Genomic DNA, 17,770 nt, shown 5'->3' with positions numbered 1-17,770 from the left:
GGAGTCCAACTCCCTTCCCAGTACCTCTCCCAGACTAGGAGGCCGCCTTCTCTTCAGAGATGTCTAGCAGAATTCAGTAGAGGATATCTGGGTAAAGGAGGCAGTATCAAGAGGATGCAAGATAGACTTCAACGTGCTTCCACGAGATCGCCTCTTTCTATCGCAGCCACCAAAAGACGCTGCTATGGCTCTAGGTTTTATTGCGGCAATTGACTCTCTCCTCAACGCAGGAGTAATCGTCCCAGAGCAGGAACCTTTTACCGGCTTTTACTCAAACCTATTTGTGATACCAAAAAAGGATGGCTCAGTTCGTCCCATACTAGAGCTCAAAAGGCTAAAGAGATGGGTACGCTTATGCCATTTCAGGATGGAATCGATTCGGTCGGTAATTAAGTCTATGGAGGATCAGGAATTCCTATGTTCCATAGATATCCTGGACACCTACCTACATGTCCCCATTTTTCAGGGACATCAGCTGTCCAAAAGCAGCATTTCCAGTTTGTGGCCCTGCCATTTGGGCTGGCAACAGCCCCCAGAATTTTTACAAAGATTATGGCAGCGATGGTAGCTATATTAAGGGTCAGAGGCATAATATTGGTACCATATCTCGACGATATTCTCGTCAAGGCGCCCTCCTTCGCTCAGGCCCAGGAAAATCTAGCTGTAGTTTTAAAACACGCTGTCCAGGTTTGGTTGGATCATAAACAGGGAGAAATCTCACCTAACGCCAACACAACACCTAGAATTCTTAGGAATGGTAATCGATACCCGCTGCTCAAGGGTCTTTCTCCCAGAAAGAAAGTGGATTACCCTCCACCTCCAGCAGTGAATTCGCTCTCTGCTGAAATTCCGGCTTCTATCCTTTCGCGCTGCCATGAGAGTCCTGGGAAGAAAGGTGGCAGCTTCAGAGGCAATACCCTTTGCCCTGTTCCGTCCCAGGATACTGCAGAGGAACATCTTCCTTCAGTGGGACAGGTCCATCTCTTCACTGGATCGCCCCTTCCTCCCTTCCATTCAGACCAGGGAGTCCCTCAAGTGGTGGCTGACCTCCCCCTTTGTTCATCTGGCACAGCCTTTTCCCCCTGTCCACTGGCAGGTAGTAACTACAGATGCCAGTCTCCTGGGCTGGGGTGCGGTATTCCGCGACCTGACTGTCCAAGGACGATGGTCGAGGCAAGAATCCTCACTATCAATCAACATTCTAGAACTGAGGGCGGTCTTTCTAGCACTTCTACATTGGGAAAGATACCTCAACAACCAGCCAGTCCGGATTCAAACGGACAACGCCACGGCGGTGGCATACATCAATCATCAAGGGGGAACCAGAAGTCCCCGGGCACTGGCCGAGGTATCCAGAAACTTTTAACTGGGCAGAAACCGCAATTCCGGCAGTTTACATTCCCGGCACAGACAACACGGTCGGTCGGGAGGGGCTCGCGGCAGGGGAATGGTCCTTACACCAGGTAGTGATCCGTCAGATATGTCAGCTATGGGGGACTCCAGATGTGGACCTCCTGGCATCGCGACAGAACAGAAGGCTCCAACAGTTTATCTCAAGATACCGCGATCCTCTAGCAATAGGAGTCGACGCGCTAGTCATTTCCTGGACACAGTTCAGACTCCGTTACCTGTTCCCTCCCCTTCCTCTCCTGCCCAGACTGCTAAAGAAGATCAAGGCGGAAGGGGTGCCGGTCATATTGATCGCCCCGTACTGGCCCAGGAGGGCCTGGTTCACAGAAATTATCAATCTTCTCACAGGCACCCCCTGGAGACTCCCCAACAGACCAGTTCTCCTGGCTCAAGAGCTGTTTTACCACCCAAATTCTCGGTCGCTCAATTTGACGGCATGGCCGTTGAAACCACATTACTGAGAGCTGCAGGTTTTTCGGACCGAGTCATTAATACAATGATCCAGGCTAGGAAGCCTTCCTCTTCCAGGGTCTATTATCGAGCCTGGAAGGCCTATTTTGGCTGGTGTGAGTCAAATCACGTCACACCTATGCCCTGTTCCCTGCCAACTGTCCTAGCTTTTCTCCAGGCAGGGTTAGATGGCGGTCTGGCCCAAAGTTCCTTGAAAGGCCAGGTATCTGCTGTCTCTATTCTTTTTCAAAAAAATTTGGCCTCCCACTTACAGGTTAAGACCTCCTGCAAGGAGTGGCACATACGGCCCCTCCTTAAAGATCCCCTGTGGCTCCATGGGATCTTAACTTGGTCTTGGAAGCCTTGACAGGTTCACACTTTGAACCCCTACAGGAAGCTCCCATTCTTTGTTGTCCTGGAAGGTGGTATTTCTCGTAGCCATCACCTCTATTAGGCGGGTTTCAGAATTAGTGGCATTGTCCTGTCGCCCTCCATTCCTAATTATGCACCAGGACAAGGTTGTTTTGCGGCCTCCTCCTAAGGCTACTTTCACACTTCAGGTTTTCGGCGTCAGGCGCGATCCGGCGTCGTGCCGGAACGCCGGATCCGGCAAATGTTTCTGAAAACCGGATGTGACGGATCCGGTTTTCTGCCGGATCCGTCGTCTTTTTCTGGACAGACAAAACCGGATCCGTCTCATCCGTTTTTCTATCCGTTTTTCGACGGATTACGCCGGATCCGGTTTTTAAAATTGACCCTTGTGGCCTTCCGAACGGGATTGGCTACTGGAAAACTATATATAGCATATTCCTACAGCCCTTCTTTGACAGGTTGGAGAGGAGAAAGTGCAGGTTGGAGAGAAGAGCAAGTTACTGGCGAAGATGGATGTTGTGATTGGAAATATTTTGAAGAATTTGGCGGATTTTACAGCGGAGGCGAATCGTTTGAGGGTGATTGTTCTGGAGAAGGAGAGAGCGAGACAGCAGCGCATCAGGCATCGTAGACGACGTTTGTGGATCCACCCCATCACAGCCAAGAGAATGACGCGTGGGGTCTATTCTACACTATGCATGGACCTTCGACGAAACCCGGATAAATTTTTTGGATATGTTAGGATGAAAATGGAGAATTTTGATTACTTGGTGGAGCGCATTGCACACCTCATAAGAAAAGCGGACACCTATTGCCGCTTCTCTGTTTCACCCGCAGAGCGTCTGATGGTGACTTTAAGGTAAGCCACATTTATTGGATGTGATCGCATCAGAGCACACTTTCACTGCAATCTTGTTGGTGGTAATTTGTATCTCCAAGTGTTATAGGTCAGTTTTGGTATGTAATGCTGTGATTTAAAACTAATTTATTGTTTTTTAATTCCCCACAGATTTCTTGCAACTGGAGAATCCCTTTCGTCACTGCATTTCCAGTACAGACTCGGGATTTCCACCATATCTGGAATTGTGAAGTACACATGCCGTGCACTGTGGGACTCCTTAGCTGAAGAGTTTTTACCAGAGCCCACAACAGAGAGGTGGATTGAAATTGCTGACAAGTTTCAACAGATATGTCAGTTTCCAAACTGCTTGGGCGCTGTGGCCGGGAAACATATCCGCATTGGAAAGCCAGCTGGATCGGGATCTGAATATTTCAATTACAAGAAATATTTTTCAATTGTCCTCATGGCCATCGCTGACAAATTTATTGCGGTTGATATTGGGGCCTATGGCCGCTCCAATGACTCTCAAGTTTTCAAACTGTCTGCCATGGGGCGTAAACTGTATGGAAACACCTTCCAGTTCCCACCACCTAGACCGCTGCCGCAAACATCTGGTCCACCTATGCCATTTGTCTGTGTAGGGGATGAAGCCTTCCAGCTGTCAGAACACCTTTTGAAACCGTACTCTAGCAGAGGATTGACAAGACCAAAACGCATTTTTAATTACCGCCTCACAAGAGCAAGAAGAATGGTTGAATGTACCTTTGGTATTCTGACAGCCAAATGGCGGGTCCTATTGACTGCGATCAACCTCAAGACAGAAACTGTGGACGAGGTGATCAAAGCGTGCGTGGTACTCCACAATTTTGTTATCTGCAAGGAACCCATTTCCATTGAGGACACCTCTGAAGAAACCACCTTGCAAGATTACCATGACATTACCACTAGAAGTTCTGTGACAGTTTCAGTAATGAGGGACAATTTTGCACTATACTTTATGTCACCTCAAGGCAGAGTACACTGGCAGGATGACAGAGTGTGAAAGATTTGTGCCCTAACCAAACTTGTGTACCTTCTGGACCAACAGTATATACCTTTGCCAACCAAAGTTGGCTATCTTGTCATGTTCTCTATTTTTAGCTTTAGGCCACAGGTGTGTACCTGGTTGTGTTTTATGCAAAGTATTTCACCTTTTAACAAAAGTTGTGTACATTGTTAGGAAATCACCAACAATAAACACAACTTTTTAGGTGAAATACTTTGCTTCAAACACAACCAGGAACACAACTGTGGCAAAAAGCTAAAATTTACCCACAGTTATATACCTAGTTTTGAATACCATTTCACCTTTTAAATACCCTGTATTTAACCTTTTTCGCCGCAGAAAGAAATGACAGACAACCAGTGTAAAATAATTTAACTTTTATTGAAAAATGTTTTTTTTAGTAAACTTTTTTAAAATTTTAATAAACTTGTTTAATAAAGCTTTGAAACCATAAAACTGGTCATTTTTATTTAAATACACACATTATAATCCTGTGTAGTGTGTGGTGGAAATACTGCTGTAGGGGCTGCGGGACACTTCGACACTGGGAGTGTGGAGAGAGGACTGGGATCGTGGTGGGGAAGGAACAGTTAGAGGTGAAGGTGTGGAAAAAACTACAGAATGGGTGGACATGTGGGAAGCAGAAGAGGTGGAGGGTGGTGGAGTGGAGGGTTGGGCAGGGACTGTAGGAGCAGATGATGTTGATGGCAAGTTGTATGGGGAAGGAGTTTGGTACGGGGCAGGTTGCTGGAAGTGGGGAGATGTCTGGTACGGGGCAGGTTGCTGGAAGTGGGGAGATATTTGGTACGGGGCAGGTTGCTGGTACTGGGGAGTTTGCAGGTACTGGGGAGGTTGCAGGTACTGGGGAGGTGGCTGGTGCTGGGGAGGTGGATGGTGCTGGGGAGGTGGATGGTGCTGGGGAGGTGGATGGTGCTGGGGAGGTGGATGGTGCTGGGGAGGTGGATGGTGCTGGGGAGGTGGATGGTGCTGGGGAGGTGGATGGTGCTGGGGAGGTGGATGGTGCTGGGGAGGTGGATGGTGCTGGGGAGGTGGATGGTATGTAATAGGAGGGGGAGGATGGAAAGTGGCTGGAGGTGGATGGTATGTAATAGGAGGGGGAGGATGGAAAGTGGCTGGAGGGGGTGTAGATGTAATAGGAGGGGGAGGATGGAAAGTGGCTGGAGGGGGTGTAGATGTAATAGGAGGGGGAGGATGGAAAGTGGCTGGAGGGGGTGCAGGTGGAGGAACTACTGTGGTGGGAGGAGGAGGAGGTTGGGAGGTAACTTGCTGGAGAGCAGCGTGGCATGAATGCATTACATGCATCTGCTGGGCAGGAGAGAGCGTTTCCATGCGCTCCACAGCAGACCTGAAAAAGGTGTGGTTTGGCGAAGATCTTGCTTCTGAATGCATGGTTTGCAGAAGTGTCTTCACCTCCAGAATGCTGGAGTTGATCTGCTGATAGCCTGCGGATATTTGCTCTGACAAGACTTTGAGACAGTTCTGGAAAGATGCATTCAGATGCAAGAACTCTGGCGCATAAGTCTTTTCCTGACCCCTCTGCCGCTGCCGCCCAGTACCCGCAGGTGTACTAGAGGTGGCAGGGGCAGAAGGGTGGGGTAAAGGGAAAGCGATCTCCTCACCAGCAGCTTCATGTAATGTAGGCGGCCACGATGCTCCTGTGCTGGTGGATGGGACAGATGGGTCGAATGTGTGGGAAGGCTGGGAAGGTGCAGATGTACCGGGGCGGTCGAAGTGTCCCTCGGTGCCGGTCTCTTCAGGGATCGCCTCAGAAGGGTCCAATCGTGCCGGCTCCCGAGTGCTGCTCACCGTGCTGTGGAATAAAGAGAAAAAAAAACAATTAAAATACTGACATGGTATGGCCCTGGCTGAAAAGATTTTTTACATATAACATTTTTTTTCACATGTGGTGTGTAATATTTACCTTCTGGTGAACATTGTTTCCCGGAGGAACGACAGGGCTTCTGCGTACTTGTACTTGCTCCTGCGTCCTCCAGATCCACTCGGGGCCCGCATCTCTTTATTGAACTCCTTCTTGAAACGATCCCTCACAGACCGCCACCGATTCACAATTCTGTTCCCTGAAACAAGAAAGGAGTGGTTAGTATACAACATCAGTGTTTCCCAAACTCCAGTCCTCATGGTCCCCAGGGGTCATGTTTTCATGATTTCTATAGTAAATAGAAATCCTGAACACATGATCCGTGGGGACCACGAGGACTGGAGTTCGGGAAACACTGGTTTACATCAAGCAACCGGTACTGTATATACTTACGCTCTTTAATCTGGGCCCGAGCTTCGAGGTCCTCCCAGCGGCCCACAAGGAGAGAACAGATTTCCTCCCAGAGTCGTCGGGTAACAATCAGGTCAGCGTGGCGGCGGTCAGCCATATTCCAGAGCGGCTCCCTTTCTCTGACGAGATCGATGAGGCGGTCCACATCAATCCCTCCATCCTCACCGTCAGAGTCGGGAGCACGCTGTGAAGGCTGTTAAAGAAAAAGACAAAAATAACATAATTAGCCTCCACAAAAGAAATGAAATAAAAAGTGCAAAAAAACAAAGCAAAAATATTTATACTTACACGCTGGTGACCGCCGCGTTGCTGTCGCCGACGACCCTGGGAGGCACTGCGAGGACCTCTTGGCCAAGCACCAGATTGGGAAGACTAGAGAAGAAAACAAAAAAAGTTATGTCTTTGGATGTAGGCATTTGTTTGCTGTGTGTGGTCTGCAGAACATTGTTTTCTATGTGTTGTGTGTAGTGTGATGTTGTGTTTCTGCGTTTGATGCAAAAAACTTACGAATTGTGAGCCCACTCCAAGTGTCTGTCCACCCCTTCCTTCTTCTTCTGGGAGCTCCTCTTCATCTTGTGATTCCTGTTTTGAAATAAAAGGCAATGAATAGACATATATTACAGAGAAGATGGATTTTGGAAATAAAAACTTACCGTCAAACGCTGACGATGCGAGGGAGGGCTCCCAGAAGATGTGCTGTCCTCTTGCTGGCCAGACTCCATGGCTGTGGGTGGTGTTACAGCTGCTGCCAGTGAAGCCAGTGCTGCTGCTGCATCTCTTGGGCGGCTGTTGAATAAAGAGAAACAAAGGGCCAATGAATATCTTGATATTCAATAGCCCTAGTTTGGAGGAATGGGGGATTTGATAATTACCGTCTCTCATCTGCTGCTGGCCTCCCCTCCTCAGCATGTTCTATTTGCTGCTCCATTTGGGGTGGTGGTGGTGCGGATGGTGCTGCAGTGGTCTCCTGCCTTCTCCTGCGCCTGGTTGCTGTCTTGGGTGGCATGTTGGGTGTGGCTGTGGGTCCCACTGTCTTGCTTTTATATATGTCTTGTGGGCAGAGCTACTGAGCATGCTCAGACCAAAAAACCGGATCCGGCCGACGGATCCGGCTTTCGCCGGATCCGGCGCATTGCGGCGCTCATAGGCTTTCATTGTGTGAAAAAGCCGGACGCGCCGGATCCGGCGTGTCCGGCTTTTTCGACGGAGACAAAAAACGTTACAGTCACCGTTTTTTCCAGACGCCGGATCGCGACACATTGCCGGATCCGGCGAAAACCGGATGAAACGCATGGCCATCCGGCGCGATCCGGCGCAAATGCAAGTCAATGGGGGGGAAAACGGATCCGGCATTGCATTTCGCCGGATCCGGTTTCTGTCAAAAGCGCCGGATCGCGCCTGACGGCGAAAACCTGATGTGTGAAAGAGGCCTAACTTTCTTCCCAAGGTGGTATCGGCTTTTCACATGAACGAGGATATAATCCTTCCGTCATTTTGTCCCACTCCAACCCATCCTCTGGAGCATTCTTTGAATAAGCTAGACTTGGTCAGGGCGATAAGGATCTAGCTGGCCAGGACCGCTGCCTTCAGGAAGGCGGACTCGCTCTTTCTTATCCCCAATGGGGTGAGAAGAGTCCTGCCGGCCTCTAAGGCAACAATTGCCCGCTGGATCAGAATGGCAATTCTGGAAGCCTACTGGGTAAAGGACAGGGTGTCCCCTGCTGGGTAAAGGCCCATTCAACCCGGGCGCTAGGCGCCTCCTGGGCGGTACACAGCAGGGCATCAGCCATGCAGTTGTGCAAGGCTGCCACATGGTCGTCCATGCATACCTTTTCAAGGTTCTATAAGGTCCATACCTATGCTTCAGCGGATGCCAGCCTAGGCAGAAGAATCTTGCAGGCGGCAGTGGTGAGTTCTCTGACCTGAAGGAAGTTTCTGTCTTTTCCTACCCCAGGGACTGCTTTTGGACGTCCCACGGTTCCTGTGTCCCCCAGTGAGACGAAAGAAAACAGGATTTTGGTTGCTTACCGTAAAATCTGTTTCTCAGAGTCTTCATTGGGGGACACAATGCCCTCCCATGATTTTATTACGTGTAATGAATATATGATGACTTACATGATAATTTCTTCTCCTACTGCTTTTTCACGAATTGATTGTCCTACAGCCGGTCGGAGGGGTGTATACTGCGGAGGCAACATTTTTTTCATGCATAGTGTTAACCTCCTAGTGACAGCAGCACACACCCACGGTTCCTGTGTCCCCCAATGAAGACTCATTAATTTGTTACGCAAACATTCCTGTACACGTCAAACTGTTTTCTCTTATTAGGCCTTTTGAAAAATTAATAATCTTGGGGCCATAGCAACATTTTATTGGAAAAAATGGTAATTTTAATTTATTCAGTCAAATGTTGTACAATTCTGTTAATTGCCTGAGGGTTAAAGATTCTCAGGAACTCTGCAAACACGACATGGCGTCCACTATCTATTCCAGCTGATTTTGCACTCCAAAAAAGTCAAATGGTGCCCATGCTACCCTTGTGAAAATGAAATGTTTGGGGGATGAGACATTTCTATGGGAAAAAATAATTTTCATTTTTTCCTTCCACATTGCATTAATTCCTGTGAAACACCTAAAGGGTTCAGAAACGTCTTAAATGTAGTTTTGAGCAATTAGAGAGGTGCAGTTTTTAAAATTATGTCACTTTTTGTATTTTCTGTCATATAGGACCCTCAATGTCACTTCAAAACGTGATTCGGTCCCTAAAAAGAAAAAACTCGGCTTTGTACATTTTGTTGTAAAAATGAAAAATTTCTGATAACCTTTTAACCCTGCTAACTTCATAAAAATATTTTTTTTAAAATAATGCGGATATAAAGTAGACATGTGGGAAATGTTATTTATAAACTATTTTGTGTGATATAACTATATAGTTTAAATATAGCATAAATGTTAAAACTTTGAAAATTGCGGAATTTACAATTTTTCGCCAAAATTCTGATAATGTCACAGAAAATGCACAATACATAGACCTACATTTACCACTAACCTAAAACCACAGTGTGCCATGAAAATTCAGAATCAGTGGGATATGATAAAGCATTCCATAGATATTACTTTATAAAGTGATACTGGTCAAAATTGGAAAATTTGACCTGGTCAGGAAGGCGATACCAGGCTTCGGTGTGAAAGGGTTAATATAGTGTTATTGCTGTATGGTTACTTAAAACGTGAGAACTCCATGAAAATGTCGGCTATTCCCCTAGAACTATATGAACAAATGGTGTATCCCTACACACTGCCTCTCTCATCAGGGATTGGACAGTCCAGCTATATATGGGCACACCTCTGACAATGGTAAATCAAAATGTGAATGTATTCATTAGTTTCGTGGAGGACTTCTCAAAGACCACCACAAAGTTTACATGATGGAAAATTATTTCCCGAGAAAGAATTTACTAAAACTGGCATGTCCTCAAACGGAATCGGCGGTCACTGTGAAGTAGTATCTGATTTGCAAGCTAGATTCTAAGGAGCAGCTGAACAGAGTTGTAGTTTTTGTGGGAAAATACAATACAACTTATTTTGTTCAGTGAAACCCCAGGTGTCTGCATGACTGAGTCAAATCAGCGGTCCTATTCAGTGATTACATGCACAGTCATACAAAGACAACTGCTATTAATTGCATAGGAACTTGACTCAATCACCAGGGGTTTCAATGAATGAAATAAAAGTTACATGGAAATTTTCATAAAAACCTATATACCATTCTTCTCAGCTTCTCCATACCATCCTGTCAACAGAGCTGACTGCAGATACAACGCGAGAGGTCCCTTAAAGTAGAATTTTTATTTTAATTCAGTAACACTCACCGATTAATAAGAAGCTCACAGAATTTGTAATGTCCTTTATCTGCAGCTATAGTCAAAGCAGTATCTCTTGATGAAGGCACAGGTGGAGAGTTGACATCTGCTCCTTTGTCTAATAGCACTCTGCCCACCTCAGCATAACCTCCAGAAGCAGCTTCCATCAGAGGAGTAAGGCCGGTCTATTAAAAACAGTAAGATGGTTTAGGAGGAACCTGTCAAAGTGTGAAATAAGAATCTGGAAATCAAACTTTGAAAAAAATAAGTTGCTAAAATTATGTTAACACCTGATCATCACAACGAGTTTGTTGGAAGTGTTAATTACAAGATGTCCCCCTTTTTTGACTTGGCTAGATGCTGTCACTTTAGTTGGCCTTTTGGTGTTGCCATTGAATGCCTCCTTAATTTGTTAAGAAATAATTCAGTAAAGTCCACATGAACTATGAAACACTTAAGTCAACTGTCAAGTTACATTTGAAAATAAAAAAAAAAAAAAATGGAGGCGCTGTGTGACCAGCAGTTGTAGTATTTTTGTAAAACCCCTTGGAGTGAAGATGGAAGTCTACATTTCAATCAACACACATTGATGGCTTTGTTATACTGGTGTACCGGGATTCCATTATGAAAATCCTGTCCGCAACCATACCCTCGCTCACCAATGCCTGGAAGCCAGATGCAATTGTTTACTAAAGCTTTGGAAGCAAGATCGTTGTCATCAACAACGAAAGGAGCATAAGGCTATGTGCACACGTAGTTTTTTGGGTGTGCGGATTTTGTAGAGAAAACCGCAGGTAAATCCGCAGGACAAAAGTCCTGCGGTTTTACACCTCATAATGGATGAGGTGTAAAACTGCGGCGTTTCTGCACCAAACAATTGGCATGCTGCGGAGTGAAAACCGCGCGGAAAAAACCGCAGCATGTGCACAGCTTTTTTTTATTTCCATAGGAAATAAACCACCATGGTTACTTACCGGTAGCCGGTTTTTCCGGAACCCATGACAGCACCACCTGAGAGAGGGATCCGGCCCGCCAGGACAGGAACCTACTGAGACATAAGGGGCGGCACCTCTCCCCCGCTTCAGTTGGGTTACAGAGCATTGAGAGGACTTCCCGGTTAGTTACATGTTTAATCCAACACCACAACACTCAAAACACCCTACTAATTGTGCACACCCATACAGTGAAAAAGGGGGGGAATGTACGGGTGCTGTCATGGGTTCCGGAAAAACCGGCTACCGGTAAGTAACCATGGTGGTTTTCCCTTCACCCATGACAGCACCACCTGAGAGATTTTTGGAGACTTCGAAACACCTTAGGGAGGGACCACCGCTTGCAGCACCCTTCTACCAAAGGTTAAGTCAGCAGAGGAGGATAGATTTAATCTATAGTGCTTAAAGAAGGTTGAAGGTGAGGCCCAGGTAGCGGCCTTACAAATCTGTTCGATTGATACCTCTGCCTTTTCAGCCCAGGAGGTCGCCACGGCTCTGGTGGAATGAGCCTTGATGCCGTCAGGAATCGGGATACCACTAGCTGAATAGGCTACACTAATGGCTTCCCTAATCCATCTAGCAATAGTCCCTTTTGAAACCCCATAGCCTTTCCTGGCACCCTGAAAAGCTACGAATAGGGACTGTGACCTCCTCCACTGGCTAGTGGCAGATATATATTCTACGAGAGCCCTTTTAACATCCAGACTATGGAATTTTTCCTCCCCCAGATTTTTTGGATTTTCGCAAAAGGATGGAAGGACAATTTCCTGACCCCGATGGAAATCTGATACTACCTTGGGCAGATAACTGGGGTCTGTTCTTAATACTACCCTATCCTGAAAGACTTGCGTGTAAGGAGGATTTACTGAGAGAGCCTGTAAGTCGCTTATCCTGCAGGCTGATGTGAGGGCTACTAACAGGATTGTTTTTAGGGTCAAGAACTTTAGGGGTAGCTGATGTAATGGCTCATACGGATCTTTTGTAAGGGCTTCTAACACCAGGTTTAAATCCCATGGGGCTATTCTGGGTATTGGAATAGGCTTAGCTCTATGGCAGGATTTAATAAATCTGGCTATCCACCTATCTGATGCCAGTTTGCAATTGTAGAGCGCCCCTAGTGCCGCCACTGCCCATGGATTTTCCCTCGGGTTTAGCCAGCATTCCAAGCGCCGCTGACGTCAGCGGCCGGAAGACGCCAGCGTCTCTCCCCTACCACGGGGATCGAGATGCGGCGTGCGCGAGGGGAGGGCGGCGCGGTGGGGGCTTCCCGGAGCCACCGGAATCCCATCCACACCCGCACGAACCCGGAGCCCCAGGGACCCCGGGGACTGCGCTTCCAGGACCCGACGGCCGGCGCTACAGGTAAGCTACCTGTTCTTCCCGCGCCGGGACGGGCCTGGGTCTTATTTTTCTTCGCCCATGACAGGCACCGCCACAGTGGGATTCCTTCCAGGACAGGAACCCAACTGAAGCGGGGGAGAGGTGCCGCCCCTTATGTCTCAGTAGGTTCCTGTCCTGGCGGGGCGGATCCCTCTCTCAGGTGGTGCTGTCATGGGTGAAGGGAAAAAAGGAGATTTGTGTGTACTCACCGTAAAATCTTTCTCTTAGCCTTTAATTGGGGGACACAGAACCGTGGGTGTTATGCTGCTGTCCACTAGGAGGCGACACTATGCATAATCTGAAAAAGATTAACTTTGGCTCCTCCTCTGCAGTATACACCCCTGGACGGCGTCAGCCTTCTCCAGTTTTGTGCAAAAGCATTAGGAGGAATATACCAGAAACATAACCATGCCTGTAAAAAAAGGCTACTATAAACAGGCTCAAACAACAATATGAGAACCCAACCGTAACAACGGCCCGCAAGGGCAACAGGGTGGGAGCTGTGTCCCCCAATTAAAGGCTAAGAGAAAGAGATTTTACGGTGAGTACACAAAAATCTCCTTTACTCTGTCGCCTTATTGGGGGACACAGAACCGTGGGACGTCCCAAAGCAGTCCCTGGGTGGGAAGCAGTGGACGAATATTGTGCTGACAGTCCTCTAGACTTGGGGTACTGCCGCCTGCAGGACCCGTCTACCCAGGCTCGCATCCGCTGAGGACTGGGTATGCACTCTGTAGTGTTTTGTAAATGTGTGCAGGCTAGTCCAAGTGGCTGCCTTACACACTTCATGTGCTGAGGCTTGATGCCGAATGGCCCAAGAGGCCCCTACCGCCCACGTAGAGTGTGCCGTGATACCGGCCGAAAGGGGAGAATTGTTGAGGCGGTAAGCCTCTTGAATGGTGGACTTGAACCACCTAGCAAGGGTGGCTTTGGAAGCCGGTAGGCCCTTGCGAACGCCTTCTGGAAGAAGGAAAAGTGAATCATACTTCCGGAAGGGAGCAGTCCTAGACACGTAAATACGCAATGCCCTGACAAGGTCAAGCGTATGCAGAGCCTTCTCGACCCTATGAACGGGAGCCGGGCAAAGAGACAGTAGTGATATTTCCTCATTGAGGTGGAAGCTGGACACGACCTTCGGAAGGAAGGATGGTACTGTACGGAGAACCACCTTGTCCTGATGAAAAACCAGGAAGGGTTGTCTGCAGGAAAGAGCTGAAAGTTCAGACACCCTGCGTAGCGAGGTGATTGCCACCAGGAAAACCACTTTCTGTGATAGAAAGCGGAGTGAGACCACCCTAAAGGGTTCAAAAGGAGGTGACTGTAGTGCTGTCAAGACCAGGTTGAGGTCCCACATCTCAAACGGACGTTTGTAGGGGGGAACCAATCGGGAAACCCCTTGGAGAAAAGTCTTCACTTGCGGCTTGTTAGCAATACGCCTCTGAAAGAGCACTGAGAGCGCTGACACCTGGCTCTTCAGCGAGCCCAGGGATAGCCCGGCGTCCAGGCCTGACTGAAGGAAACCGAGGACCTTTGGAAGAGAATAGGGAAGAGGAATCTGCCCACGAGAGTCGCACCATGTGAAGAAAATCTTCCAGGTACGATAGTAAATCCTGGCTGAAGTTGGCTTTCGAACCCTGATCATGGTTTTAACAACGTCCGGTGAAAAACCTGCTTGGGTCAAAACCCAGGTCTCACGTCGTCAAATTGAGAGCCCCTGAGTTCTGGTGGAAGAACGGGTCTTGTGACAGGAGGTCGGGACGTGTGGGGAGACGCCAGGGAGCGTCTGCTGTGAGTTGCACGACGTCGGCGTACCATGTACGCCTGGGCCAGTCTGGAGCGATCAGAATGGTGGGGACACCCTCTTGTTTGATCTTCCTCAGGACTCTGGAGATCAGGGGGAGGGGTGGAAAAATGTACAGAAGCTGGAACTGGGTCCAGTCCTGAACCAGGGCATCTGCTCCGAGCAACCGCAGATCGCGCGTCCTGGCCATGAAATTGGGAACCTTGGCATTGAGATGGGATGCCATCAGATCCACGTCCGGGGTCCCCCAACGATGACAGATCTGACAGAAGACTTCGGGATGGAGAGACCATTCCCCAGAGACCATTCCTTGTCGGCTGAGATAGTCGGCTTCCCAGTTGTCCACACCCGGAATGTGGACCGCGGAGAGTACCGACCTTGCAGCCTCCGCCCATTGTAGGATATGCGTTACTTCGGTCATCGCCTGGATGCTGCGGGTGGCGCCTTGATGGTTTACGTATGCCACTGCCGTGGCATTGTCCAACTGTACTCGGATATGAGAGTCTGCCAGCAAGTGATGGAAGGCTTTCAACGCCAGGAAGATGGCCCGAATTTCCAGGATGTTGATGTCGATTCCCTTGGTGACCACCTGCCTTGCGCTCTGTGATGTAGGTGCACCGCGCCCCAACCCATAAGGCTTGCATCGGTGGTCAAAACCTTCCATTGACCGGAGAGAAAGGATTTTCCCCTTGCAAGCGAGGTTGGCTCGAGCCACCAGTGCAGGGACCTCCTGGTGTTTGCGGATAACCGGAACTCCCTGTCGAGGGAGAACGGATTCCTGTCCCAGGACTTGAGGATGGCCAGTTGAAGGGGTCTGAGGTGAAACTGGGCAAATGGTACCGCCTCCATTGCTGCTGCCATCCTGCCAAGTACTCTCATGGCATACCGGAGAGATCTGGGGGACTTGCGGAGGAGTGCGTGAACTCCCAGACGGAGAGCCAGTGCCTTGTCCCTGGGGAGGATCACCAGACCCTTGGAGGTGTCGAATAGCATCCCCAGGAAGGTCGAGGACTTCTGTAAATTGACTAACCATTCCAGGCGCGTCAGAGTGTCGATCGTGATCAAGACGTTGACCTCGCTGATGAGAAGGTCGTCCAGGTATGGAACGACTACTATGCCTCTGGAGTGCAGAACGTCCATGGTAGCTGCCATGACCTTTGTAAATGTTCTGGGAGCCGTGGCGAGACAGAACGGGAGGGCCACAAACTGGTAATGGTCTTGGTTGATTGCGAATCTGAGAAACCTCTGATGGGCGGGAACAATCGTTATATGCAGGTATGCGTCCTGTATGTCTATGGAGGCAAGATATTCTCCTTTTTCCATAGACGCAACGATTGACCGGAGGGATTCCATGCGGAAGTGACAAACTCGAACATACTTGTTGAGTTGCTTGAGGTCTAGTATGGGTCGGACGCTGCCTTCCTTCTTGGGCACCACAAACAGGTTGGAGTAGAACCCTCGGAAGCGCTCTTCTGCTGGGACTGGCACTATGACTCCTGCTCGCAGGAGGGAAGAAACCGCTTGACGGAAGGCCTGAGCTTTGAGCGGGGATTTTGGAGGGACAGAGGGAAAAAAAAAAACCTGTGCGGTGGGCTGGTAGTAAACTCGATTTTGTATCCTGAAGACACTATTTCCTTGACCCACTTGTCTTCTGTAATAGGCAGCCAGACCTGCTGAAAGAGTAGCAGTCGTCCGCCTACAAGTGGGGTGTCTTCCAGAGGGCATGAGTCAGGATGAGGGAAAAGTCTGAGGTTTTCCTCCTTTAGGTTTTGCCTGGCTTGCCTTTGATTGCCAGTTCCTGTCCGGCCTCTGTGCCGCACGTGTGTTGTCCCTGCGGGGGGGGAACGATTACGGTTTTGTGCTGGGCGTGAGAAGGACCAGCCTGAAGAATTCCAAAAGGATCGGAAACGAGATCGATTACGCCTTTTAAACGTGCGTTTTGGTCTTAGTTGAGGGAGGGAAGTACTTTTGCCCCCGGTAGCATTGGATATCATTGTATCCAGCTTTTCACCGAAAAGACGGCCACTGAAGTATGGGAGATTTGTTAGGGACTTTTTTGAGGCCGCATCCGCTTTCCATTCTCTTAGCCAGAGAATACACCGGATTGTGATGGCGTTTGATGCTATTCCCGCTATTCCTCTTGCAGAGTCCAACGCTGCATGGACCATGTAATCTGCCACCACTGCAATTTGCACCGCCTGGTCCGCCAGCTGAGGATTTGAAGCTTGAAGGCCCTTTTGCAATAGATCAGCCCAGGCCATGATGGCCTAGGCTGCCCAAACTGAAGCAAATGCGGGAGCCAAAGAGGCACCTGCAGCTTCAAAGATTGAACGAGCCATGCGTTCGACTTGTCTGTCTGCTGTTGTCCTTGAGGGTTGAACTGTCCGGCAGCGAGAGAAGCGTTTGTGCTGCCAGCCTAGAGACTGGAGGGTCCACTTCAGGCGGACCTGTCCAATCCTTGGTGTCTTTCTGTGGAAAGGGGTATTTTGCTTCCAAATACTTGCGATTGGCGATTTTTTCTCAGGCTGCGAAAAATGCTTAGAAAGGATTTTTTGAAATTCCGGGTGATTAGGGAAGACCTTCGATGGTTTCTGAACACTTTCAAAGGAAATCTTGTGTTCTGGTGCTTCCGGGGTTGGATCTGAAATGTCCAGCACCCGAAGGATGGAAGAGACGATATCCTCAACTATCGCAGTATTGCTAGGAGGACAAGGGAGCAAAGCGTTCTCTGTTTCGTTATCTGAATTGGAGTCACATATGCCCTCTGAGTCCTGCGCATCGCTAAGGAGCTCCCTAGCGGGAGAACTAGAGCGGAGGTTTCCCGAGGTCTGGGATTGTTGTGGATATCCGCATTGTCCTTCTCACTCAGGGGACGGCCTCGGTGATCTGAGGCCACTGTGTCTTTCCCTGGAGGGGGAAGACCTATTGCTATGTGAGGACGCAGATGAACGCGACCTGTGGGTCCGCTTACGCCTCGAACTGTCGGAAGCGCCCTGATCATGAGACCGGACGTCCCTTTGCTGGGTAACGTTCATAGCCGAGACATGACCCTGCAGAGCCTGCAGTAATGTGGAGGTCAGGTTATCTATAGACTGTGTCATAGACTGCGACATCTGAGTCGCCCATTCCGGCGCAGTAGCGGTCGCAGAAGCGCTGGTAGGGACTTCTTGGGGTTCTGATCCTGTTTTTTGGGTACAATCCCGGCAGTGCGGGTACGTGCTGCCGCTGGGGAGAGTGGCCTTGCAGGCTGTGCAGACTGCATAAAAGCAGTCTTGCCTGGTTCTTTTCCTTCAGCCCGACATAGT

The 17,770-nt window shown here is 49.0% G+C and overlaps 1 protein-coding gene across 1 annotated transcript in view; it reads right to left on the bottom strand.

Moving 5' to 3' along the window:
* LOC141087894 (ankyrin repeat and KH domain-containing protein 1-like) overlaps positions 1–17,770 on the bottom strand; it is a 292,502-nt gene that overhangs the window by 52,593 nt on the left and 222,139 nt on the right. The window contains exon 21 of the mRNA XM_073573744.1: positions 10,302–10,477. Coding sequence (XP_073429845.1) covers positions 10,302–10,477 — 176 coding nt within the window. The remainder of the gene's footprint in view (positions 1–10,301; positions 10,478–17,770) is intronic.

The sequence above is a fragment of the Dendrobates tinctorius genome, unplaced genomic scaffold (genome assembly GCF_039654945.1).
Source record: "Dendrobates tinctorius isolate UK_male_01 unplaced genomic scaffold, ASM3965494v1 ptg000036l, whole genome shotgun sequence".
Lineage (NCBI taxonomy): Eukaryota > Metazoa > Chordata > Amphibia > Anura > Dendrobatidae > Dendrobates > Dendrobates tinctorius.
Note: the sequence above shows the minus strand (reverse complement) of the source record. Positions and strands in the feature narration are given on the sequence as shown.